This window comes from Phalacrocorax carbo, chromosome 11 (assembly GCF_963921805.1).
Source record: "Phalacrocorax carbo chromosome 11, bPhaCar2.1, whole genome shotgun sequence".
Taxonomy (NCBI): Eukaryota; Metazoa; Chordata; class Aves; order Suliformes; family Phalacrocoracidae; genus Phalacrocorax; species Phalacrocorax carbo.
The window spans coordinates 22,804,572-22,828,032 of record NC_087523.1 but is presented as its reverse complement, the minus strand read 5'-3'; the positions used below and the strand labels follow the sequence as shown (position 1 = coordinate 22,828,032).

General features: G+C 57.1%; 2 protein-coding genes across 2 annotated transcripts; both read left to right on the top strand.

Annotated features, from left to right (window-relative positions):
• Window positions 1-824: 824 nt before the first annotated feature.
• On the top strand, window positions 825-5,297 carry ASB12 (ankyrin repeat and SOCS box containing 12). Its single transcript, XM_064463435.1, has 3 exons — window positions 825-910; window positions 2,546-3,391; window positions 4,379-5,297. The coding sequence occupies exons 2-3, from the start codon at window positions 2,581-2,583 to the stop codon at window positions 4,510-4,512; spliced, it is 945 nt and encodes a 314-aa protein (XP_064319505.1). The 5' UTR covers window positions 825-910; window positions 2,546-2,580; the 3' UTR covers window positions 4,513-5,297.
• Window positions 5,298-7,029: 1,732 nt separating this feature from the next.
• Window positions 7,030-17,225, top strand: AMER1 (APC membrane recruitment protein 1). The gene is made up of 2 exons (XM_064463433.1): window positions 7,030-7,233; window positions 9,036-17,225. Exon 2 carries the CDS (start codon window positions 9,106-9,108, stop codon window positions 12,466-12,468), a length of 3,363 nt encoding a protein of 1,120 aa, XP_064319503.1. The 5' UTR covers window positions 7,030-7,233; window positions 9,036-9,105; the 3' UTR covers window positions 12,469-17,225.
• Window positions 17,226-23,461: the final 6,236 nt, after the last annotated feature.

Here is a 23,461-nt window from a genome sequence, read left to right as displayed (position 1 = left end):
AAAGAAGCGGTTTGGTCTGGCAGGTGTAGCTGGGAGGGAAGCCTAAGGAGCAGCTCAGGCGCGAAATCTGGACCGTCTCCGGTGCCTTTTGTCTGTCTTGTGTTCACTAAACAATTCTGGATGTCGCAAATGGTCATTTGTAGTGCTCTGAAAGTGGAAAAGGCGGTCGGGAGAGGGGTTAAGAGGGAATCCATCTGGGTGATTGGCAGCAACCAAGATAACGTAGAGGCCAGTGCTCAGCAGGGAACGCGCTGCCCTGGCAGGGGGCTCAGACCGCCTGGTACCCCCCGATTCCTGCAAGGAGACAGTGAAGCAGATGCTTTGTGCCGGCTCGGATGGGTCGAGCAGCCTCCAGCACCTGTCCCAGCCCGCCCCCGCCTCGCTGCCCCTCTCTATATTTACCGAGGTGGAACTTTCCAAGAATGGAAGTGGTAAGATAAAACCCCTGAGGGGCTAAAATTAGCCCCAGCGCCCTGGCCCTTCTCCCCCCAGTGGCATTTCAGCTGTGAGCTTGACAGCCTGCGTCGTTGTGCTCGCACAGAGTGGGGGTCCATCCCGGACACAGCGAGAGCCTCTCTCTTTCTCCCTCTCTTATTTTTCTTTTGGTGCTTTTTGCTTGTTTAAACCGAGGGAGAGCTCCATGGGACACCGCTGCCTCGCCCGCCCTGGCTGTGAGCATCACCTACCTCCCAAAGGTAAGGCAGCACCATAACGGCGCTTAGGCGGCATCGGGCAGTTGAAGGTTACTCGATAACCAGTAGTAAAAGCGTGAGTGTATTCTGTCACCTTTAGCTCCAGTCCTAACCTCCTTTTTTGGGGTCTGCAGATGCACGGGCAGCGTCCTTCAGCTGAAGAGGTGACAACTCTGTTTTGGGCTCTTCTGGCTGAGGAACATCTGTGAGCTCCCCACGTGAGTGCTTACGCCGTTCAAGTAACGTCCCTTCGGAGATGCTTTTCTGTGTGTTCAGGAAATGTAACAGTTGGGTTTTTTAAACTTTTCCAGGTTATTTCCCTTGGGAATATAACTGGGCCTTCTTTTTGAATCAAATCTACAGTAAACCCCACCACCCCGTTATCCTCATAGGTGGGGGGCTTCCAAAGCTCCAGAGCTTGTTATCAGCGTGTCTAATGAATAACAGTAATGGTGTCATTTCACGTATTTCTGTACAAACTGTCCGGGTTAGCGTAACAGGGCGGAAGCACAGCAGGGCTTTGCTGCCGCTCTCGCTGCCATCACACTTGCTCTACTTAACCAAGATGCGAAGCCGCGCCGGTGGCCTTGGGCGGGGGGTTCCTCTGAGCTTGCGCATCTCGCCACGGCAGGCGGCTGTGGGACGAGCCTCCCGTGGCTGCCCCCCTGCTGCCGCGCTCGTCCGCAGAAAGAGGCGCGTCGCTCGGTGCAGCTCCTCGCCCCCGCCAAGGGAGGATCAGAGGAGCTGCCTGGGGAGGCAGAGCTCTGCCACCGCCGCCTCTCCCCGAGGAAATCCGAGATGCTACAGGGGTGCGACGTGGCAAGAAATTCCTCTGCCCTTCCCAGCGGGCGGCCTTTCCCAGCTGCTCAGGTGCCGGCCGGCGCACCGCATTCCTCGCCCCTTGCTGCTGCGAGGCCAGATCCCACACCAAGCGCCTGGCAAACGTGTCGGGGTTCAGTCCCAGCTCCGGTGTGATCAGCTCAGGACCCCCTCACCTTCCTCCCCCTACCCTGTACCTCCCACTATAAAAATCCCCCGATCCTTCTTGCAGCCGCGCTCCTCGGGCTCCAGTAGGCAGGAGAGAGGAGACGGTTTGCTGGGTTCAAATGCCGATGATGTTTTGGGAAGGGTGATGCTGAAGGTCCTTAACCAAACCAGCCACCTTCACATTCACTGCATCTTCTATTTTGAAATCCAATCCCTTTAAAAAATGGCCGGGTGTAAAAACCTTGCAATGCCGCCGGCTCCTAAATTAAAACTCCTCAGAGTTTTCCATGGGTGCCAAAGTACTTGGAAGGGCAGGTGCTTCTGAGGCTTCCAACAGAAGCCTTGGCCGATGGGAAGCAGAGTTGAATCCTGCTATTTTCCAACGTGCTCTTCATGAGGGGTGCAGAGTCCTTGCAAGAGCCTGTGGCCACCCAGGCGCCTTCCTGAGCTCGGGGTGTGAGTATCGCCAAGTAGCCTCATACCCTTTACCGCCTCGGGCTAGCAGAACAGCATTAAATCATTTATGAAAACAAAGTAAAAGCCTCTGAGGTCCCACACACAGTGTTTGAACTGTGACACCAGATCCAACCGTCTCAGGGCATTCTGGACTGCAGCATTTTAAGGGGAGGTGGCCCACACACGTGCTACAGCAACCGTCTTTGCCTTAGCCCTTTGCCAGCGTGGATTTCCTCACCTGCAGGGCAATACGCATGTCAGCAGCGTCACGATCCAATGTTATTTGGGTTTTTGTTGTTGTTGTTGCTGAGAATCTTCCTTAAATTGTGTATAAAAAATAATAATAAGGTTGTGTTGGGGCAGGGGGCTGGTTCTAACCCTGCGGCGGTGGTGTTTTTGTTGTTCCATAGATCGTTGGCTTTACCATTTACAATGAAAGCGGTACATGGGAGGCAGACCAAAAAAAATGAGCCTAATGGATATCACTAAGATGTTCTCCATGCTCCAGCCCAGGGAAGATGAAGAAGACAACGGAGAAAGCGAGGAGCTGAACCGAGCAGTATCTGAGGACGATTACCAGACCCTAGATAACCTCTTGTCCCAAGACAGGTACAAGAGGTTCATCAACCGCAGGAGCGGCTGGGGCGTACCCAGCACCCCACTGCGCCTGGCCGCCACGTGGGGCCGTGTCAGGAGCATGAAGGTCCTCTTGACCCATGGAGCGGAGGTGGACAGCCTGGACGTGAAGGCTCAAACCCCGCTCTTCATGGCGGTCAGCAACGGCCACGAGGAATGCGTGAAGGTCCTCCTGGAGGCGGGGGCCAGCCCCGTCGGCAGCATCTACAACAACTGCTCGCCGCTGCTCATTGCCGCGAGGGATGGGAACGCGGACATCCTGCGGCAGCTCCTGGACCACGGCGCGGAAGCCAACGTTCAAGCCAGGCTGCCCGAGTGGGCTGCCAACTCGGTGGCTTGTTCCGGACCCCTCTACCTCGCCGCTGCGTACGGGCATCTGGAGTGCTTTAAGATGCTGTTGCTTTACGGCGCCGATCCCAACTATAACTGCACTGAGGAGAGGGTGATTGCCCAGATCAAGGAGCCCAAGACTCTCCTGGAAACCTGCTTGAGGCACGGCTGCAAGAATGAGTTCATCAAGCTGCTCATTGACTTCGGAGCCAACGTGTACTTGCCCAATGTCACGGTAGACGAGACGGCCCCCCGCAGCGAGGGCCTGGAGCTGCTGCTGCAGGCGAGAGGTAATCTGTGTGCGTGGCCCCAGGGCTGGAAAGGAGTGCTAATTTTGCTCGTTTGGGTGCAAGTTGCTTCAGATTCCCCTTCCTTTTACCTCTGCTCCCCAGTAGCCTTACCCAGGCTTTCCTACAAGCTTCGACTCCCTTCACAGCATCGCTTGAGTGCATCAGTCCCTCTAGGCTTAAATTCTTGAGTATTATCACCATTTTACTCGTATTCCTCCCTCTCCCTCAATAATTGCTGTGTTTAGGCCAAAAAAACCCAAGTCTCCAATACTGAACACAGCAAGAGAAGGACATCACAAGGTTGTGGAGAATAGGTCCACCACTGGCAATTAAATCTGATGGACTTGGATACACATGCTACTGCAGGACTAAAACAGATAGCAGGGATCTGGGGGAGAGTGTCAGGGGAGGGCTTGTTTCTAATAAATATCCATGAAATAGCCCCAATTTCCACTGCTGGCTGTGCCTGGAGGCAGGCTACCTTGTTTTGGGGCTGCGGTGTGACTTACTAAAAACCATTTACGTGGTTATCTTCCCTCGTGGACTCAGCGCAGTGTCTGCTTTGCATCAGTATTTCTAGACACTTGCTAAAGAAGCTGATTTCAGTGAGGGTCCTCGCTGCAGTCGGAGCCGCTCTGGAGCGCGCAGGGATTTCCTCAGCTTGTTTTTCCACTTACTATGAATCTGTTGGGTTAAAGGCTGCTTTTTGCCATTCGTCTCCTTTCTGCTGCTCAGCTTTGGCTCTCCTGTAGTGCCAACATCCAGGAAAACTGCACTTATTTCCATATGATGGTGGAAAATTTCATCTCCTGTGAAATACATGCTGCGAAGCTTGTGGCTGCGCACGGGGCGTAACCTGCCCTAGACCAAAACTATGCGTCTTTGCTATCGATGTCCCTTTGCTTAGGGTAATACCCGGGTTGGAGGGGAGCGGGCTCGTGTGTCTTGAAGGTGACCGTCTCATTTTTCCTCCCTCTCCTCGCGCAGCTCATCCCAAGTCCTTGATGTCTCAGTCCAGGCTGGCGATGAGACGCCTCCTGCAGCAGGCTGGCCGCCCGCACGCCCTCGGCGAGCTGGAGATCCCGACGGTCCTGGCGAACTACCTCCGGCACCAGCCATGATACGCAGCCTGCCACGAGAGAGACCTGCCCCGGACACGTGTCGAGCGCCTGAATTAAAAGCCGCTCTGACACCTGCGCGGTGTGAAGCTGCCGTGAATTTGCGGTCGCAAAGTAATTTTTGCTTATGAGGTGCCTCCAAAAAGCGGTGCCCGTGCGAAAAGGTGGGAAGGGAAGGTGGGGAGAAAACAGAGGAGACCTCAGCTCTGGCTCTGCGTCAGGGTGATGGTAGAACAGGATCAGGTTTAGCTGGGTTTGGCTTTAAACCCTCTTTACTGAAGGATTTTACACCTTTAATTGATACTGGTTAGAGAAGAGGCTGGGAAAAGGCGCGGAGGGCAGAGAGAGAGGAGCAAAGGCTGCTTTTACCCTCCTCCCCTCCCGGGGAAGAGCAGGAAGGAGGGAGGCACAATCAGGCTTCGTGCCTGCGGGTTTCCCCCACAGCCACCTCTGAACCCCCTTTCCCAGAGAGGGTGCTCCCTCCGTTGGGAGGGAGGCTGGACCCGGCCATGCGTGCCCAGCCCGTGGCCGCTGTGTCACCGTGCCTGGGATGCTCCGGACCCCAGGACTCGGCGGTGCGAAGCCCAGCGCTGCCAGGCGGCAGCACGGGCAGGGCCCGGAGCCCACGGACTCCCTGGCTCTGGCCTCCTGGCCCCAGCTCTGTCTTTAGACACCATCTAACTCCCCTCAAAAGCTGTTCATGTTATGGCCAAGGGATCTTTTGTGATTGGGCAGTTGGTTTTGGCTTTTTAAATTAAAAATGTTGCTACTATTCTTATTAAGCTATCATGACCCATATCCTCTAAGCAGAAGAGGCCGGCAGCCCAGCCGGCATCGCTCCGAGGGGGTGCAGGGAAACGCCGCACCCGGGGAGCTTCAGGCCGAGCCTGGAGCGGGGCATCTCAGCGGTGGTCCTCAGTCGCTCCTGCCTCTGGCAAGCACCTCCATCTCTCCGGCTGTGATCGGTGACAGAGACAGCCGCCGGTGGCAGCTGGAGGAGCCTTGCTGGCTCTTCCCACAGCCGGGAGCTGATGGATAAAGCACGCTGCCCTCGGCAGCTCAGCCCACGCGGGCCGGTGGCGCTCTGGACCACTTTTGAGATGCAGCAGAATATATCCCCGACGGTTTAGTCCACCCTACCCTAATTGCATCTCAAACGCAAGCGCCATTGGGGCAGAGGCGCGTGGCCTTCGGGAGCTTTGAGGAGGCTGTAGCGAGGTGGGTGTTGGTCTCTTTGCCCGAGTTACCAGTGACAGGACAAGAGGAGACAGGTGTGAATTTCCATGTCTTTATAGTCTACAACTATAAAGCTACTGGCGCGTGTCCAGAGGAGGCCGTGGGGCTGGGGAAGGGTTTAGAGGGGAAACTGTACGAGGAGCAGTTAAGTCCCTGGGTTTGTTCAGCTGGAGCAGAGGAGGCCGAGGGCAGCCCTCATGGCGCTCTGCAGCTCCCTCCCGAGGGCAGGAGGAGGGGCAGGGCTGGTCTCTGCTCTCTGGTGCCCAACACCAGGCCCCGAGGGAGTGGCAGGGAGATGTGCCAGGGGAGGGTTAGGCTGGGCATTAGGAAAAGGCTCTTCCCCCAGAGGGTGGTGGAGCCCTGGAACAGGCTCCCCAGGGAGGCATCACGGCACCAGCCTGGCGATATTCCAGAAGCACTTGGACAAGGCCCTCAGAGACACGGTGTGAATGTGGGGTGTCCTGGGCAGGGACAGGAGCTGGGCTCGATGGTCCTTGTGGGTCCCTTCCAGCTCAGGGCATTTTAACTGCCTGAGAGGGGCTGGAGTGAGGGGGGGGCTGGTCTCTGCTCCCAAGGCACCAGGGACAGGGCGAGAGGGAACGGCCTCAGGCTGCGTCAGGGGAGGTTTAGGTTGGAGATGAGGGAAAATGCCTTCCCTGCCAGAGGGGTCAGGCCCTGGCACAGGCTGCCCAGAGAGGTGGGGGGGTCACCGTCCATGGGGGGGTTCAAACACTGTGCAGATGCGGCACTTGGGGACACGGTTTAGGGGCCTGGGGGTGCTGGGCTGGCGGTTGGATGTGACGATCCCAGAGGTCTTTCCCAGCCACGATGATGCCGTGTGGCAGCCGAGCGTCGCACCCGCGTGGGGCCGTGGGCTCCCGTGGGCCTTTCGGGAGCCGGCGTCCCCAGACTGGGGCGGGTCTCGCTGCACTGCTGGGGGGAGCCGTGCTGGGGCTTGCAGTGGGTGGCCGGGTGGGGCTTGGGTGGGGCTTGGGTGTGGCCGACACGCAGTACCAGTGACGCCCACGTGGCGCGGCAGCGGCGCGCACAGGGCCAGTACCGCGGCGCACACGTGCGGTCGCGTGGGGGCGCACACGTCACGGCAGCGTTCCCCCCCCCCCAACACCCCCCGACGTCACGCACCGTCACAGACACCCGCGGCGTGACGGCGACGGCGCGGGTCGGTGCCACACACACACACCCCCCCCCCGCCCGCGTCCGTTTGTCCGCACGCCACGCGCGTTGCCACGCGTCGCCCGCGCCGTACAGCGTCACGCAGCCGCCCGTAGCCCCGCCCGCGCGTCACACCCTCCCTCCGCCTGACGTCACAGCGGCCGCGCCCCCGCCGCGGAGGCCACGCCCACGCCGTCACAGAGACCCCGCCCTTCCTCGCCGCGCCGGGCGGACCCGCTGACCCGGCGGCTACTCGCCGGCGGCCTGGGCTGGCCCGGGCCGCGGCGCCCCGCGCCTCGCAGCCCCCGGGGGCCGGTAAGTGCCGGGGGGGGGGCTCGAACCGGCGGTCGGAGGGGCGGGGAGCCGGCGGGGGGGGGGGCTCCGTTGCGGGCGAGGGGCGGGCCGGGCCCGCCGGGCCGCCCTGGCTGCCGGGGCCGGGGGTTCCCCCCTCGCCCCCCCCCCGCCCCGGCTCGCACCCACCGCGCCTCCCCCGCCGCGCGCCTAAAAGTTTGGGGGGCCCGGCCGAGTTACGGGGGGGCGGGGAGAGCCTTCCCCGCCTCTCGCAGGGCGCGGCGGCTCGGGGGGACCCCCGCGACGGACACCCACCCCCCCATGGCCGCCAGCCCCTGCTCCCCCGGGCGTGCCCGGCCCCGGCCGCCCCCTTCCCCCCGCCCCGGAGCCTCCCGGAGCCGAGCAGGTGAAACGCGCCTTGCCTTACGGGCTTCATCGGGTCTGGTTTGGTTTTTTTTCCTTCCTAAAAAACCCCCTTTTTCACATGTTATCAATAGCTCTGTTTGCCCTCAGCGGCTTTATTTTCCAGGCATCCCTGAGCAGCCGCCCGGTCGCAGCAGCGACCGTTGACGCCAGCGCTGACGTGGAGCCGGAGTGAAATAATTTTCAAATTAAATTTTTCCCCCCAAAATTTCATTTCTGTGTCCTTTCCCACAGCCCTGACCCCCTCCGCTTCGGAAGCGTAGGGATGCACGCGTGCCCTTCTCCTCCAGGCCTACCGAGCCAGCCCCTGCAGGGAGGCTCCGGGGGTGTCTGGGGCTGCAGGAGGGCTCCGGGGCACCCCTGGAGAAACCCCATTTTTTTGGGGGGGGGGGGGGGGGAAGGAGGGTTTCCCGCCCAGCTACACCCCCGCCGTGATTGGAGCGGGGCGGGTGCGCCCCAGGGGTTATCGGCAGTTATCGAAGCGAGGTAATGCCACGATCCGCCCCAGACTTGGGCGGGGGGAAACCAGTAAATCGCAGGTTTGCTGTGGGGTCGCAGGAGCTGGAGGCCGTCGTCTGGGCGTATTTTTAATTTGCGATATCTGGTGAAACACCACGGAAAGCTTCGCCGGCCTCACGCCGGTAGGAGCTGAGCCTCGGTGTTACAGCTCGGTGGCGCGTTACGATTTTTATTGCTTTTACTTTCTCCAACCTCATCTCTGTGAAAGAAACGTTATTATTTCAGTTCTCCTGTTACCGACACCAATCCAGGATCAAATTTAAAGCCTACCCCTCTGATTCTCAGCTAATCCGATCAGGGTGGCTCATAGCGGATGTTTTTAATGCACTTCTTTCTTACTGGGCAGATGATTTTTAAAAACAACTGAAATCTCCTACAAAAAAAAAAAAGTATAGTAAACAGCTTTCTTCCTGGACATGTGCTTAGCGTACGGGCTGCGTACGGGCTTGGTTCTCCATCAAAGTGCTCCCCGTCGCTTGGCGTTAGATCTGGGAGGGCTGCGAGTGGGCTTGGGCAGGCGTCGGTCCCTCTCCCGGCCGCAGCAGCCTGCGTCTCCCTGCCCAAAGGCGGCCGGTAACCGAACCCCATCGCCCCGGTGGCAAAAAGGCCGGGGATCCAAAGGGCTTGTGGGGAGGTGGCTCAGGGCTCACACCTGCCTGTGCTCGGGAGGCCGCCTGATGGAGGCACGTGGGTTCTCCTGCACTTGCAAATTGGAAAATTTAAGCATCGTGACGTTTTTGTGCCCGGCTTTAAGGAGCGGAGGGAGCCGAGCGGCCGTCGGAGGCTTTTGGAGCTCCGGTTCCAGCTGGGGATGAAGCTCTTCACCTCTGGCTTTGCGCCGTCTGCTGCCGTCTCCTCACCTCTCCCCTTTCTATTTGCTTTAGATCAGCTGTGATGCTTCGATCGCTGTGCCCAGAAGAGGACTCTGCTACCAAAGTCATCGTTTCCAGCTAGATGCACCCGAACCGGCCGGCTGCCATGGAAACGGGCTGCGCGGCGGAGCCTGCCTGGACCAGGTCGCAGTCGGTGCTCTGCGGGCAGCAGGAGGGAAGCGACCAGCGGCGGGAGGAGCACGGGGACCGGCTGCCCGAGGCGGGCAATGCCTCCATCGCGGCTGCGGAGCCGCAGCAGCCTCAGCCGCCCCCCGGCAAGCTGAAGAAAACAGCTTTCAAACTGTTCGGAGGGAAGAGGAGCATCTGTACGCTGCCCAGTTTCTTTGGAGGCAGAAGCAAAGGCCAAGGGAAAGCAGCCTCTAAAAAGGGCCTCAGTAAATGTAAGACCCACGATGGGCTCAGCAGCGCTGGATACGACAAGGGCGGGGGGGAGCAGCCGGAAAGCCCTTTGGAGGGCAGCGGGGACTCGCATCTGTGCCCTTTGCCGAGCTCCCAAAGCGCTCACTTGGCCGTAGGCGCCAGCGCCAGGTTTGATTTCGGCCAGCAGGACAGCTCTCCACCCGGGAGTATCGAGGGCTGTGAGAAAAAGCCCAACGGAGATAAGTCCTCCTTTCCCAGACCCAAAAAAGGCCTGAAAGGGTTTTTTAACAGCATCCGGCGTCACCGGAAAAGCAAGGTTACTGAGTGTGAGAAAGCAGAGCTCCCAGAGTGGGCTGGGGATTCGGAGGAGGCCGGCAAAGCTCCTGGCGTGGGAGCGGAGAGCCGAGGGGCCGCGGAGGGAGCGGGACCGGGAGCTGTCCCGCTTGCCGCGGCCCGTGCCGGGGGCTCGGAGGATGACCGCTCGGCAGGCACAGCTGCCGACGGTGGCGAGGCTGCCGAGCCCGGCTGTCTCGTGGCTGATGAAGGCAGCTCTGAGGGCGACGCGGTGGAGATGCCGGGGAAGAGGGACGTTCTGGATACGAAATCAGAGGCCGACACCGTTGACTGCGCAGAGTTTGACTACAACAATCTCCTGTTGGCCTTTCATCCGGACCTCGTGGAGAGTGACCCTCCCTGCCTCCACTCCGGGGACCTGCTGAGCCTCATCTTGGGAGACGTCACATCCCTGAAGAGCTTCGATTCCCTGACGGGGTGCGGAGATGACATTGCTGAGCCCGACATTGCTGAGAGCACCATCTCTGTGGAGCGCAGCAGGGATGCTGCTAAACGGAGCTCCTGCCTGGTCACCTACCAGGGCGGTGGGGAGGAGATGGCCATACCCGAGGAGGCGGAGGAGTACCTCCACCAGATATGGAACAGCAACACGGCAGGGGACAGGAGCTACGGAGCCCAGGTGTCGAGTAGCAGTTTGGAGACACACGCCTCGCACGAGGCGGAAGCCCACCCCTACATGGGGGACGCTATGGACGGCGTTGACCTCCTGACGCCGCAGAGCGACCAGCAAGAGTCCGCCCCTAATAGCGATGAGGGTTATTACGACTCCACCACGCCGGGGCCGGAGGATGAAGCTGGAGATGGGCTCGGCGAGATCAAGAAGGACCGTCTTCCCAGAGACAGTTACAGCGGTGATGCACTTTATGAGTTTTACGAGCCCGATGATGCGCTGATGAGTCCCTCTCACGGGGAAGAATCCCTGTTTGAGAGCAAAGTCTCTCACCAGGGCATCTTCAGCTACTTCTTGGACATCTGCCCCGCTGCTGAGAAGAGCCTGAACCAGGTGATGGATCAGAAAAGAGGGGTGATGGAAACGGAAGAAGAGCGGCTAGCGGCCATTCAGAAGGAGCTGCTGTACTGGGAGCTGCAGAGGGAACCGGTCTTGAAACGACTTGATGCTCCCAGCAAGGAAAAGTGTCCCCGGGAAAAGCAATGCGTTGAATGTAAAACTAGAGCAGCCAACTCGATTGGCAAGAACCAGAGTGGCCTTGGGAGTGAGCAGGTGGCCTCGCACGCCCCAAACAGGGGTGTGAATGGTGGGGTTTTGGTGGCTAGAGCTGAAAATCCAGAGTGGAGGGATTTTCCAGGGACTCTGCATCCAGAGAACTGTTACAACAGCCAAAAAGCCCAAGGAAGTTGCCTTATTCAGCTCACAAAGAACAACCCGGGGTTCGATTCGGACCCGGATTGTGGGTTGTTCGGGGGTTCCATCCACGGCAGCGTAGCTCCAGCCAAAGCAGGGATGTTCCCCGGCTACAGACTCCCAGAGCTCGAACGTGGTAGTGGGGCAGAGACCACCACCGGCAAGCCCCAGGTGGGCAGCGAACACGAGCCCGAGCATGCCGTGAGCTTCTCACAGGCACTGGTGGAGTTTGCCAGCAGCGGGACCCTCTTCTCCAGCCTCTCCGAAAGTCTGGGGAGCTCTGCCTCTGGCTCTTCCTTCACCCAGAACCTCCCTGCCCTCCCCACCATGGTCACCTTCGATGTGGTCGACGTGGAGCAGGAAGGAGAAGGGGAGTGCGAGCAGCATCCCGAGATGAACGCCGGTGAGGATATTGCTGAGGCCTTTGACGACGGCTACGGACGGAAAGAGTCGTTAGCTGAATGTGATGAGAGAATGTCCCCAGGGTACCCCCTGGGCTCCTTCCAGAGCTGCAACTGGGGTGTTGCCAGCCTGCCCCGCCACCTGCGCCTCCACGGGCTGAGCCCCTCCATGCCAGCACCGCTCTCCGTCAACCGGAGGAGCCGGTCACTTGACACGGAGAGCCTGGAGTTTGAGCTTGCCGACTCGCAGGTTGCCAAGAGCGGCCCTCAGCCGTGCCGGCTCTGGTCGAAGCGAGAGGGTGGCAAAAAGGACTCGGGCGGAGCGAGGAGGAGCAGGAGCAAGGAGGAGGGTGAGCTGGCAGCTCCCGATGGCGGGTTGAGCTGGCTGGGCTTGCAGCACCTCCAGCACGACGCCGACAGGGCTCCCGGGGGGATGAAGCACTGGGGTTTTGCTCCGGCCGCCGCCATGGAGAGCGCCTGGGAGCCATCGGGGCAGCCGGGCACCGTGTCCCCTTTCCTGGCTCTTTCCCGGAGCGTCGCTGGAGAGACCCCGGACAGGCGGCCCCAGGAGCCGGAGCTGAACAGGCACCCGCTCAGGCCCTCCAATTTACCTCTGCAGACCGACACGAGGCGGTCCCGGGAGGCGGCTGGTTCCTACAGGTACCACGGGGAAGTCACCGCCAAAAAGCTGGCGCGCTTGTTACCCGTGGGAGAAACGGAGCCCGAGCTCCCCCCGGGCTTTAGTTTCGCTTGCTCCCCGGAGAAACGGGCCAAGTGCAAACCCGTCGGCATCGCCCAGGGCGTGCCGCAGCATCCCAACGACAGCACCGACACCGTGAAAAGCCCGGAGCGCTGCGGGGAGCCCCTGAAAGGCAGAGCCACCCCCGGCCACGCGCTGCCTGCCGCCTGCCGGAGCACCGCGGTGAACGTCGCCGAAGCTGAATAGCTGCTCCGGGGAGGGCGCGAAAAGGGTTGCAAAGTGCAGGGAGGGAGAAAATACGTGTTAGCGAGCGATTTATGAATGACTTTAATTTAGGCCTGGGCTGATAAGGACGAGCTCCTCTCCCGCAGCCATGGTACGTGGTCTCACCGCTGCGGATGCTCTGGTGGGGCTCGGAGCTGCCTCCGGGATTCGTACGGTAACGCTGAGGCACTTTCTTGTTTTCCACCACGAGCCACCATGCTCTCGAACGCCAAGTGCCGCGGCAGCCCCCCGCGCGCGCTCACGTTGCTGCTAGAGTAAAAGCTGGGACCGGACCCATCGCTAGCGTGGCAGGTTTGGGTTTTTTCCTGCAGGATTGGAGTTGGGGGCGCAAGCCTTGGGGAAACTTGGGAGAAACCGGGTTTTTTTCTTCCTCTTGGTGAAATGTTTTGGTTCAGACTCACTTTGAATGTCTTCCGTCTCGGTCTCGATTTGGGGAGGCTGGGAGGAAAGGTGCCGGTTATTTCCAGAGCGATGACAGGAGGCGAGTCAGCTGAAAGGGGAACTTCACAGTAACATCTTTATTTATGTTTTTTATTTTTTTTCCCTTGCCCCAAAGGAGAGCAGGAGCTTCTGCGTGTGTGCCAATAACGCTTTCAAGGTCTAGTTTCAATTTGCTCAAAGATACCGCGCTCAGAGGGATGCGCTGTCGATGGCCTCCCTTTTGAGGGCAAAGTGTCCGTCCCTTTGTCGTGGTCTGTCCTCACGGTGCGTGATTCCTGGTTGAAACCCTTCCCGAGCTTTGTCCCACGCTCCTCGTCTCTCCCGGGCTCTGGGCACATGGACAAGGTCTTTGAAATAAGCTAAATTTGCATCGTGCCTGTAGCTGTGAGGTTGCAGGTGCCATTATTTTCTTCAAAAGGAAGTTTTGTGCATTGTTTTGGTTTTGGGGTTTTTTTTTTTTTCCTAATTATTTTACAGTTGTTTTCTTTGCATAAACGAAGAAAGTATTCTGTTAATTGGAATACAGGATGTAACGCAGCCTAAATTAGGCTTCATGACTTCTTCCTCCTAACTGGAGGGAACAAAAAAGCTGGAGGTTGCTGCAGGTTTTGGATTTCTTTTTCCTCTTTGAAGGAGCGTGGAGGAGGGACACGAGCTGAGGAGACAGACTTTGTCTGAGGAGGTCGTACATTGATGGGAACATCGATTTCAGGCCATTGGTCCGTGTGGCTCCTCCCTTGTCCTCAAACACGCTTGTCTCTAAATGAAACCTCCCTGTCTTACGAAGCTTCTTCCTTCTTCTGTCCAAGCTCTGTATTCTGGTCTTAATTCAGTAACCGATGATGATTTTTGTCCCTCCCCCAGCCCCTGAGTTGCCCTTTTTCCGCTTCTTTGCGGCAGAGTTTGTAGCATTAAAACGAAATAATCACGAACTGGAAATACCAGAGTTTTCTCCCAGCTCCGGGGCGATGTGCGGGGCGAGGGGCGGCTCTGCCCGGCCCTCACCCACTTCTGCTGCCGCGGCGAGCGACCGCCCTGCCGCTCGCCACCCGCGGCCCCGGACGGATGTGGCTCCGGTTGGAAACGCCAGCAGCTCCCGGCATCGCTCTGTTTAAGGCACGAGGAACTGTTTGGGGTTTGGTTGTTTTTTCCTTCCCCCCCCGCTCCAAGCAAAATGAGGCCCTATATTTCTTTTTGAGAAGAGACTCCGTACTGCCCTGTCCTTGTATACCTGTGATGGAGCGGGGAAGGGTGAAGCCAGGCTTTGCTTTCCCACGGTTCGACTTATTTATATGGTATTTTTTTCTTTCCTGTACAGGCTGCTGAGGCTGGAGCAGACCCATCTGTGTATCCATGGGCTTAAATCTTAATTTTTCAGTATTTTCCTGCCAGCGCAGCTGCAGGGAGTTACCGCCCGAACCTGCCGTGCCACGTTTTTTCCTCCCGTCCCTCCACGCGACCGGAGAGGGTTTCGTGGGACAAACCCGACCCCTGACGCCGCATCCCCCGCGTGCAGGGGAGAGCGCGGGCGGCCAGCGAAAGGCCCCCTCGCCTCCGAGGTTGTAAGCGCAGCCTCCCCTCGCTGGCTGGAACAGGCTCCCCTCTTGCTCGGAGCAAGGACAGGGTCGGGCCGAGGCCCTGCACGTCTCCCCGCCACTCGGATTAAAAACCACAAGCAAATTCTGCTTTTTTTTTTTTAATTCCTATTTTATTTTAGCGTGTCACCAAAGGCATCTCGCGGGTCGGGGGGGGGGGTTGTGTAGTGTTTCGTTTAGACATGGCGCGGCCTTTGCCAAAGTCTTGGTGAGGTGTGGAAGTGTCTCGGTGCTAAAATGAATGTTCAGTTGCAAGTGCATGTCTCTAGGAATAATTCTTTTGGTTGTAGGTACGTAAAAGCTCAGCGAAAACAGCTTCTAGGCTCGATGAGTGAAAGCAATACAGCCAAGACTTGATAATCTGACTTTATACCAAAGCTTTCTCTTCTTCATTTGATGTGAACTAAATGAAGCAAATATCTGTTGATTTAAAATGACTTTCCTAAAAGCATTTTTGGAGCTAATTTCCTGGATTATCGGCATATTCTGCCCCATTAACCCAAAGAAATAAGAATTTTCAGTGCGTAACCCAGCCTGTAAATTATCGCTGCTGTAGAGAGATTGGATTTCTCTGCCTAATGTGCTGCTCTTCCTAAAATACCCGTCTGCCCCGGGACAAATAGGAACAGATATTCTGGTCTTGATCTGGATCAAGCTGTTAGTCACATACTGCCTTCCTTACCCGAGGAACTCAAATTTGAGAGGGGTAATTGAGGCTTTTTACGAAAAAGGGCTTCCGAACCAGAAATAAGTCATAAAAGTCAGGAATAGCAGCTTGTCTTGCCAAGAGATTAAGGGAAAACTCCCCTCGAGGCTGTCGCCTGAATGCGTCCCTTCCAGGGAAGGCCTTGCCTCAAAGTGATGAATTGTGGCGGTTAACTTGTGCCCAAACCGCTGACGTTCGGGTCAGCCTACCAAGTAATTCTGTATTGCATTCTGGGGACTTTGGGGTTTGTTTTTGTTTTTATACACGCAAGAAAACGGTCGTTTTTTATCTATTTTTGTATAGTTTCGCATTTTATATTCACGGGGAAATTTTACGGGCTGTTCTTTTACTCGTGTGCGTTGTCTTTTGAAGTGGTGTGGTTTCCTGTTCCGATGGAGAAAAGGCAATGCGAGGAAACCGCCTCGCTCCTCGTGTCCTGCCGTGACGCGCTGCTCCACTTCATACCCGGGGCCAGCTCTGAAACCCAGCAGCCGGTCCCTTGCGCGCTCCCTCTCTTCACACACGCCGCTGAGACGTCTCGGTTTTGATACTCTCTGTCACACTCGTTAACTGCTCTTTCTTTTTTTAAAGTTTTGTTTTTAAGCTGAATTTGTGGACTTCGGTGATTTCTCCCTGGAAGTACCGTCGACCGGCTTTGGACTAGAAAGCCGCGCGTTTCGCTTGGGGCTTTCCCTTCCGTGTGCTTAAATTATTTTATCCAAACCTGGGGCTTTTCTTAAATCCCCAGGCAGGAGATGCTGTGGGTTGGTGCGTGGCGATGCTCCTGAAACCGGTGACGCTCCTCCTCTCCCCTTGGTGCTCCCGGCTGGGCGGGGAGCTGGGCTTTCCCCCTTGCGCGGGCAGCATCGCCTGCTCCGCCTCGGAGGGCTGCTCCTTAAATAATCCCGGGGTCTGCATGGGATTAGCGGGGCTTCCCACCTCTCCTCCTCTCGTGCCGCCTGCATTGCCAGCATCAGTAAAGCATCTTCCTGGAATAATACTGCCTTGAATTTTGGGATCAGAAATGCAAGGAGGGCCTCTGGTAAGCCAAGACCTAACACTAGTTAACGCGGCTCCTTCTTGCTTTTGTTTTTTATTTAGTTGAATGAATATGCTGCTTTGTTTGCTTGACTCTGTAGGAGTTGTGCCCCTGCAGAGTCTGCAGCCCTGCACGGGGTGTAAGGGCTGAAATAACTTCTCTGCGGAAGGCCATGGTGATTAATTGAGCAGACAAGAACAATGTCAAACAGTGACGTGCACAAGGAAAATGAAATGCTGAAAAGCGAAAAGATTACAGCCGAAAGCAAACTTTTTTCCCCTTCTCCCCCCCTCCCCCTCCCCCCAATGACAGCAGAGATGGCGATTGCCACTGAGACATTTGGCTCTGCATAGATTTTTATGTCTTTTAATTAAATAGCTCTTCGCCTAATGGTGCTTTTTAGTTTTTTTTACTACAAGGGTTTGCTCGGGCACGGGCGCTGGACGGGCAGGTCGCTCAGCAAACATTCCTGGGGCGCTCGGACCCGCGCCGCCTTTCACATTCCCTCTGCCCCTTAACTTCGCGGCTCCCTCCTCTCCAGCCGGGGCTACCTCCTCGTCTCGCCGCGATTGAGGCATCCGAGAAGCTACGCTTGGGTGAAGCAATTAAAATATTAGAAAAGGCTCTCAGTTCTAAAGAAAAAAACAAATAATAATTAGCCCTTGTCCCAGGTCGCCCCGTGCTTCCCCTCCGCCGTCCCGCGGCGGGCAGGCTGCCGAGCTGCCCTGCAGGCGCCCTGGGGGCGGGGGCGGCTCCTCCCGGGTGACTGACTCGTCCGAATTTTGGGGTTTGGGGTTTTTTTTTTTTTTTTTATTTTATTTTTCTGGTCTCATTGCTACTAGTCCTTTAAACTTTTTAATGTATTGATTGTGTTTTAAAATGAATGTTCCTTTCACTGAATTCTAATGAATAAACCAGATTTTTAGAGAACATTGCATTTTGCTTGTGGTTCGGGTTTTTTTTCCCTGCTTATTTTATGCTTGATTTAATCTTGTTCTTTCCCCCCACCTCCTTTCTCTTGATTATTTGCAAGTGAAGTGGCTTTTTCAACGGGAGAAGGCAACAGAAGAGATGCTTCAGAGAGCACCGCACGCCGCTGGTCCGTAACACGCTCCTCGGCCAAACCCCGTGCCATTAAATGAACCCTGCAGAATACCCATCATTTAAGGCACCAGCCGCCGGAGTCAAACCCTCCCTCTTCATTTCCCATCCTCCGCTGTCGCTGGGCTCAGGCGGCGGCCAGGGCTGAGGTGGGTGCTGGGGAGCAGAGATCGCGTGGGCTCCGAGTTAATGAAGCGTCGCGGGTGGGCTCCGTCCTCGCAAGGTGCCGGGGCCGCGGGTGAGCCGGCACACGGCAGCGAGCTGGGCTGGGGCTTGCCGGGCTCCTTCCTTTCCGGCAAAATTTATTATAACAGGAATTTCAGTGGCATCCATGGGAGCAGGAAAACCAGTGGTGGCTTCGCCTCCCGCCCTGCCCCGCGCTACCTGGTTGGCCTCACCGGTGGGTTCCTTGGAATGGAAGAGGAAGGGTTGAAGGGATGGTTTTAATTTGGGTTTTTATTGTGCAATAAGCATTTCTATGGGAATTTATCAGCCTTATGACCCAGTAGCATTAGTTTCCTGGTCTATTAGTTCCTCTGGGCTGTGTCTCTGCTGCAGCCCTGTATCCTGTCCCCGGGGCTTTGGGAGTGCCCTTGGGCAAAGGCATGTGCTCGTGGGCACGGCCGAGAACTGCATCTTCCCCCGGCTGAGAGCTGACAAATAGCTTATCCCTCCGATAGGTCTCTCGGCATCGCTTTGGGTGCTGAGGGGCTCACAAGTGTGGACCTGGGGCGAGAAGCGTGTGGCCGAGGGAGGGATGGGGCAGGGCTCGAGGCGAGCCCAGGCGTCTGCTCTTCCTGTGCTCTGGTGGCTGTTTAAAAGAAACCCATCTTTCTGCCTTCCTCCTCCTTCCCCCTCTTCCTCCTGCTCTTCAGCGCCCAGCCTGGGAGACTTCATTGCTGGATTTCAGAAGGAAAGCTGAAATAAGATGTGCTGAAGCTCCCTGAGCCAAGCACTAGCTCCGAGTGAATAGAAACGATGACCTAAGAGCGATGGGGATGTGTCGCCCCATGTTTGAATGGGGGTGTGGGAGCTCCCCGGCTGTTAATGGGGCAGCGGAGGGGCTCAGAGCAGGCACGACGCGCCACAGACCGGCTTTCCTCTGAAAATCTGCAAAGTCTGAGGTGCCACCGGCCGCAGACCAGAGGCAGGGTGAGGGGCAGGCAGCAGCGTGAGATGCTGCCTTTAGAGCAGCTTAAATGAGGCAGCCGGGGGAGATGAGGCTTTTCCCCTGGCCAAACGCTTTTATTTATGGCGGCACCTTCTCCCCTTGCCGCGGGGTCCCGCTGCAGCGCTGCATGGCGGCGATGGTGGGTGTCGCCGCGGGTACCAGGAGCATCCTTCCCAGCCAGCCTGCTCCGAGCACCGCTGGGGAGCTCGCCTTCGATCCTGGCAGGAGCTCAGGTGCTGCTTTACATGTTCCTCAGGTACCTCCCAAGGTTTCAAAATGCATTGAAAGGCCCAGAAGAAGAGTCCTGCTTCGCCTCCCTCCCTTCCTCAGGCAAAAATTGAATTTGTAAAAAGCTCTAGTTACCCGTAGTGCCTGACAAGCTGCTACGTTTGTGAGTCCGGAGCAGCCACAGAGCGAGCCCCGGCTGCAAGGCGGGTGCCCTGGGGAGGCTTTGTCCCTTCTGACTCCATGCGTTGGCTGCCCATCCCGGCTACCCGTCAGGCTGGAGGGGAGGGCGAACCTCTGCTGCGGGGGTTTGCGAGCAACCGGGGGGGCGTATCACCTCTCCTCCTTGCACTGCCCTTTCGCTGCCCCAAAACTCCTTGCACAGGAGTATCCTCTCTGAAAACCGCGGCTTTTCTTATAACACTCTGCTCAAAGCACCCTCTCTGCTGCCCGCGCCTTCCCCGACATTGCACCTCGGGGGTCTTCCCTGTGCCAAGCCTGAATCCTTCGGTATTTTACTTTTAGGTGCCACCAGGCTGTATCACGGCCACGGATTTTGCTCCTGGACCACCAGATGTGGCTGAGCATTGGCTAGCGGGGAAACCACCCGGTGCCAGGCTCGGCTCAGCCACCATCCGCTGTCTGGCCCAGCTGTAGAGACCTGGAGCTGATGAAAAGCTGCAGGGCACCTCACCAACAGACCCTGCACAGCTTTGCACAGGTCACCCCTATTTACACTTGATGCCTCTAATGGGAGGCAGCTGGGAACCAGCAGTGCGATGGGGAGGCATTAAAACCCGTGGTTTATTGTAATAAAGGTGTAGAAAAGGTGGCGGAGAGGCTCTTGAATAAGTAGCTAGAGCTCAGGTACCTAAAGAGCTTTCTCAGCAGACAAGAGCAAATACCCTCTCCCTTTGGGCGCAGCAGAGGTGGCTCGGGGCTGCCCCACAGCTGGGTCCCCCCTCGTGCTGTGAACACATCTATGTACACGTCTATGCACGTGGTCCATGGCGAAGGGCGTATTTTAACCAAATTAATATGTTTTCATACTCAAAGCTTTTTTTCCCCCAAGCCTGATGGAGAGAGGGAAATCTGTGCTCATGAAATCCGTGAGATCTGTTTGCTCTCGGACTCGGAGGAGGTGCTTGGGGCGCTCACAGAGCTCAGCGGGGCCGGGCAGGACCACGGCTGCAGCCATAGCCCTGTCTTCTGGCCTGTTGCTGCATTTCAGCTGGGAATACCCCCACCCCAGCCCGCAGGGAAAGGCTTTCCCCAGGTCGGCTGGAGCCAGGGCGCAGCCTCCAGCAGCACCCGAAGCCACAGCGCGGTGGGGTGAGGCAGCGGCTTTCCCTTTGGGTTTAAACCTTTTGGTTGCTTTGCCCCAGGGAGGAGGTTTGACCACGTCACTGGGGAAGGTTGATGTTGTTGCAGGCTTTTTGCCCGAAACAGGAGCTGGGGGAGAAGGTGAAAGGGGGTTTGAGCAGGGGTTCGGGCGGCTCCATCCCCGCTCTGTCCCTGACAGCCGTCCCACGGGACCGTGCGCTCGTGTGACCTCCCCATTGCGGGGACAGCGTGGGACAAAGGCAGCAGCTGAGGCCACCTCTGACCACAAGCAGAGCGGGACCGTCCCAGGGGAGAGGCCACCAGCGCTCTTGGGGCGGGGGGGAGAAGCTCCTGATCATCCCTAATTGAATTTAGGGAAGCAACAAAAAAATGCACAAGCAGGGGGAAGGGCAGAGGCAGGCGCCGACTGCCGCTGACTGATGAGCTCCAATTATTTTCCTGCATTTTAAACACGGCCTGGAAGGTAATCAGCTGGGAAAAATGAAATGTGGGGCTGGGTCAGCGCTGCCAAGGGCTCTCCCCTGCCGAGGATGGAAACCTCACCCAGAAAGGAGAAAAAGAAAGCTGTTTAAAGGATGGGCAGGGGTGAGGGTTGTGCGCCTGGTAGCACTTGATAGTTCCTGGGTCATGAGCTCAAATCTCATCTTAGTCTTCAAATTCTCCCTCTGGATTCGTGATCCTGTCTAACCTCTTTGCAGCCCGCCGGGTTGTCATTCTGAGCACCCTTCTTGCGTCCTACATGCTGCTTGGCTTAAAATACGTTCCCCAAAGCACTCAGGTTGCCTTTCCAGGTCCTGTTTTTGAGGTCCAAGACTGCTAAAACTGCATCGGCATTTTCTCCCACGGACAATGGCAAAGCCTGCTGCGCCGGCTGGGGGTCCTGGCAGGGACTGGGGTTATCTGGGGGACTGCTGGCAGCACTCGCGACTGCAGGTGTTTAATACTGCTCTGTCAGTGGTGCCCGGGGTGTGTTCCCCTTGGCTTCAACCCCAGCGAATAACACCTCGCTGGCAGAGCGATGGATACAGGCGACCGGGTACCAGAGGGGATGCTAGAAGCTGCTGGGGCACAGATCGGCAGCGGGATGCTGCAGGAGATGGAATTCAGCTTGTCCCTGGGTTGCTTTCTCCTTCTCCCGCCGCTTTCCTGCTGCACATGTGGCAGGAGAAGCATTTGGCCGTGGTGGCGGAGCGTTGCTGGTGAGGGCGGCGTGACCGGCGCTTGGGATGGCCCATCCCACCAGGGATGCTTCAAACCTTCAGCTTTAATTGCCTGCCAGTAAGGACAAATTGACTCATTCGCTGCAAACAAGGCCCTGCTGAAAGAAACATACTGGAAGTCAGTTGTCATCATGCAAATGTATTTCACACTTTGAAGTGTTTGTTGTTTTTTTTTTTTTCCTTTTTTTCACCAAAGTAACTTAAAAAGCCCGACACTACAACATCGCTCCACGAAGCAAGACACAGGCATCTGTAATACTTGCAGGCTTCCTCGTGACTCTCGTTTCCCAGAGGCTGGAGCAAAATGGGTCTTTCTGGGACGGAACGTGGCTCTGATGTAGTCTCAGCTGAGGAGACTAATTAAAGACAACCAACAAAGAGTTGTGAACGTCACCTTGGCAGAGGAAGGGTGGGACAGGTGGGGCAGCTGCGGGGCTCCACGGCTTTGAGCTCGGGGTTGCAGCTCAGCAATAACGTGGGTGCTGGGGGGACCCGTAGGGACCCGGCAGCACCGAGGAGCTCCCCGGGGTCCGGCATCCCTCGATCCTGCTGACATCCTGACCAGGACCCGGCCGCCAGGCAAAGCACAGCCTGGCCCTGTTTCTTAAGCCGGGTGTGATAATTAGCAGCCGGTCCATTAATCAACGCAGTTGTCAGGGATTTGTGTCTGTGAAGCTCTTTTGAATCCACTGCTGCTGTGCAACCTGGCCTGGCAAGCTCTGCTGTGTATTTAATTTTATCTTTATCTCTCTAAATCCTCGCTTCAAGCAGAACTCTCTGCTCTCGGGGGGTATGAAAGCACGGACGAGCGCTGGTTGAGGTAAATCCCTTTTCAAAGGCATACAAAGCCAATGGGGTCAGGCAGAGGAGGGATCCGCAGCTCAGGCAGGACCTACTTAACGTGATTAGTATCATGGAAGGGAATATTTCAGGCAGGCAAAACCCTTTGTGCCCCCCAGAAGTCTGCAGAGGTGGGAAAAAAAATAATTGAAAATTACGTTTCACCTTGGAAACCGGCAATGCTGAAGAGCAGTGGGGCCGGGCGCTTCGGGACGTTGCAGGGAATGAGTGGTTGCTGTTTAATTGCTGCCTTTTTGTGGAGAGCTGGATCCTACCCCTGAGCATCCCTTGGCGTGGTGTAGAGCTGCTCTGCGCATCACTCCCTTCAACCGGGCTTCTCTTCCTCAACTGCCCCAGTTTGTAAAGGCATCGGGCAGAGCTGCTGACCTGAGCTGGGATCCAAGGGCTCCTGAGTCTCTGACCGGCTCCCACCTCGCTCCAGAGATCATAAGGCTGAGCTTTAGCAGCGTCCATAGCTCCTCTCCTCCGTAAGTCTCTGGATGAGCATCAGCTTCCCCCCACCTGCTCCTCCGGCATCCCGCCGGGATAATCCCGGTCCTTAACCCCTGCCTGGGCTGAGCAGCGGGCGGCAGCAGCAGCAATGCATTTGCTTTCTTTTTAAAATCCCCTTCCCTTCCCTGTTTCACCACCAGCCCATGCCGGAGATGGGAACTGTCAAGTGAGGGATCTGAAAATGAGCCACCAAACCCTCGAACTCATCAGTGCTCTGTGCATGTTGTTGGGGGCTTTTGGGGTTGGTTTTTTGTTTGTTTTTTTTTTTAACGAGGGGAAGAGCAGAGTTGTTTTTATTTACTTGCTATTGTCACCTCTTTCAGGTTACCCTCCTTTTGTATTTTCAGGCTTTACTTGAGCTCCCGTAAGTAAGAAAAAGGAGGGGGACGAGCTGCAGGTGGGCTGGAGGGACGTGGCACCGGTTTGCCGTGGGCAGAAGGGCCATGGTGTGGGGCTGCCGCCTCCTTCCCCAGCGAGGGGCTGCAGATGCACCCACAAAGCAGCCCACGAGTGATACAGCGATGCTCTGCATCCCTCTGGTCTGAACGGGAGCTCGGTGGCAGCACCCATCTCCATCTCCTGCGCCACCTAAAGTCCTGCAAGAGGTTTTTACCATTCCTGGGACAGCTGATTTAATTTCTTCCCTATGCCATGGCCTCTTCGCCCATGCAGCTCCAGCGGAGCTGGGCAGGCTTTCCCCTAGCAGGGGGCTGCCCTGACCCACGGTAGACACGGGGTTTGGAGCAGCCAGTGCATGGG

Excerpts from the sequence above, each read along its gene's own strand:
- ASB12 (XM_064463435.1), top strand. The coding sequence starts at position 2,581 with ATGGGAGGCAGACCAAAAAAAATGAGCCTAATGGATATCACTAAGATG. Across the intron at positions 3,392-4,378 it reads GCTGCTGCTGCAGGCGAGAG|CTCATCCCAAGTCCTTGATG; the intron begins GTAATCTGTGTG and ends CTCCTCGCGCAG.
- AMER1 (XM_064463433.1), top strand. The coding sequence starts at position 9,106 with ATGCACCCGAACCGGCCGGCTGCCATGGAAACGGGCTGCGCGGCGGAG.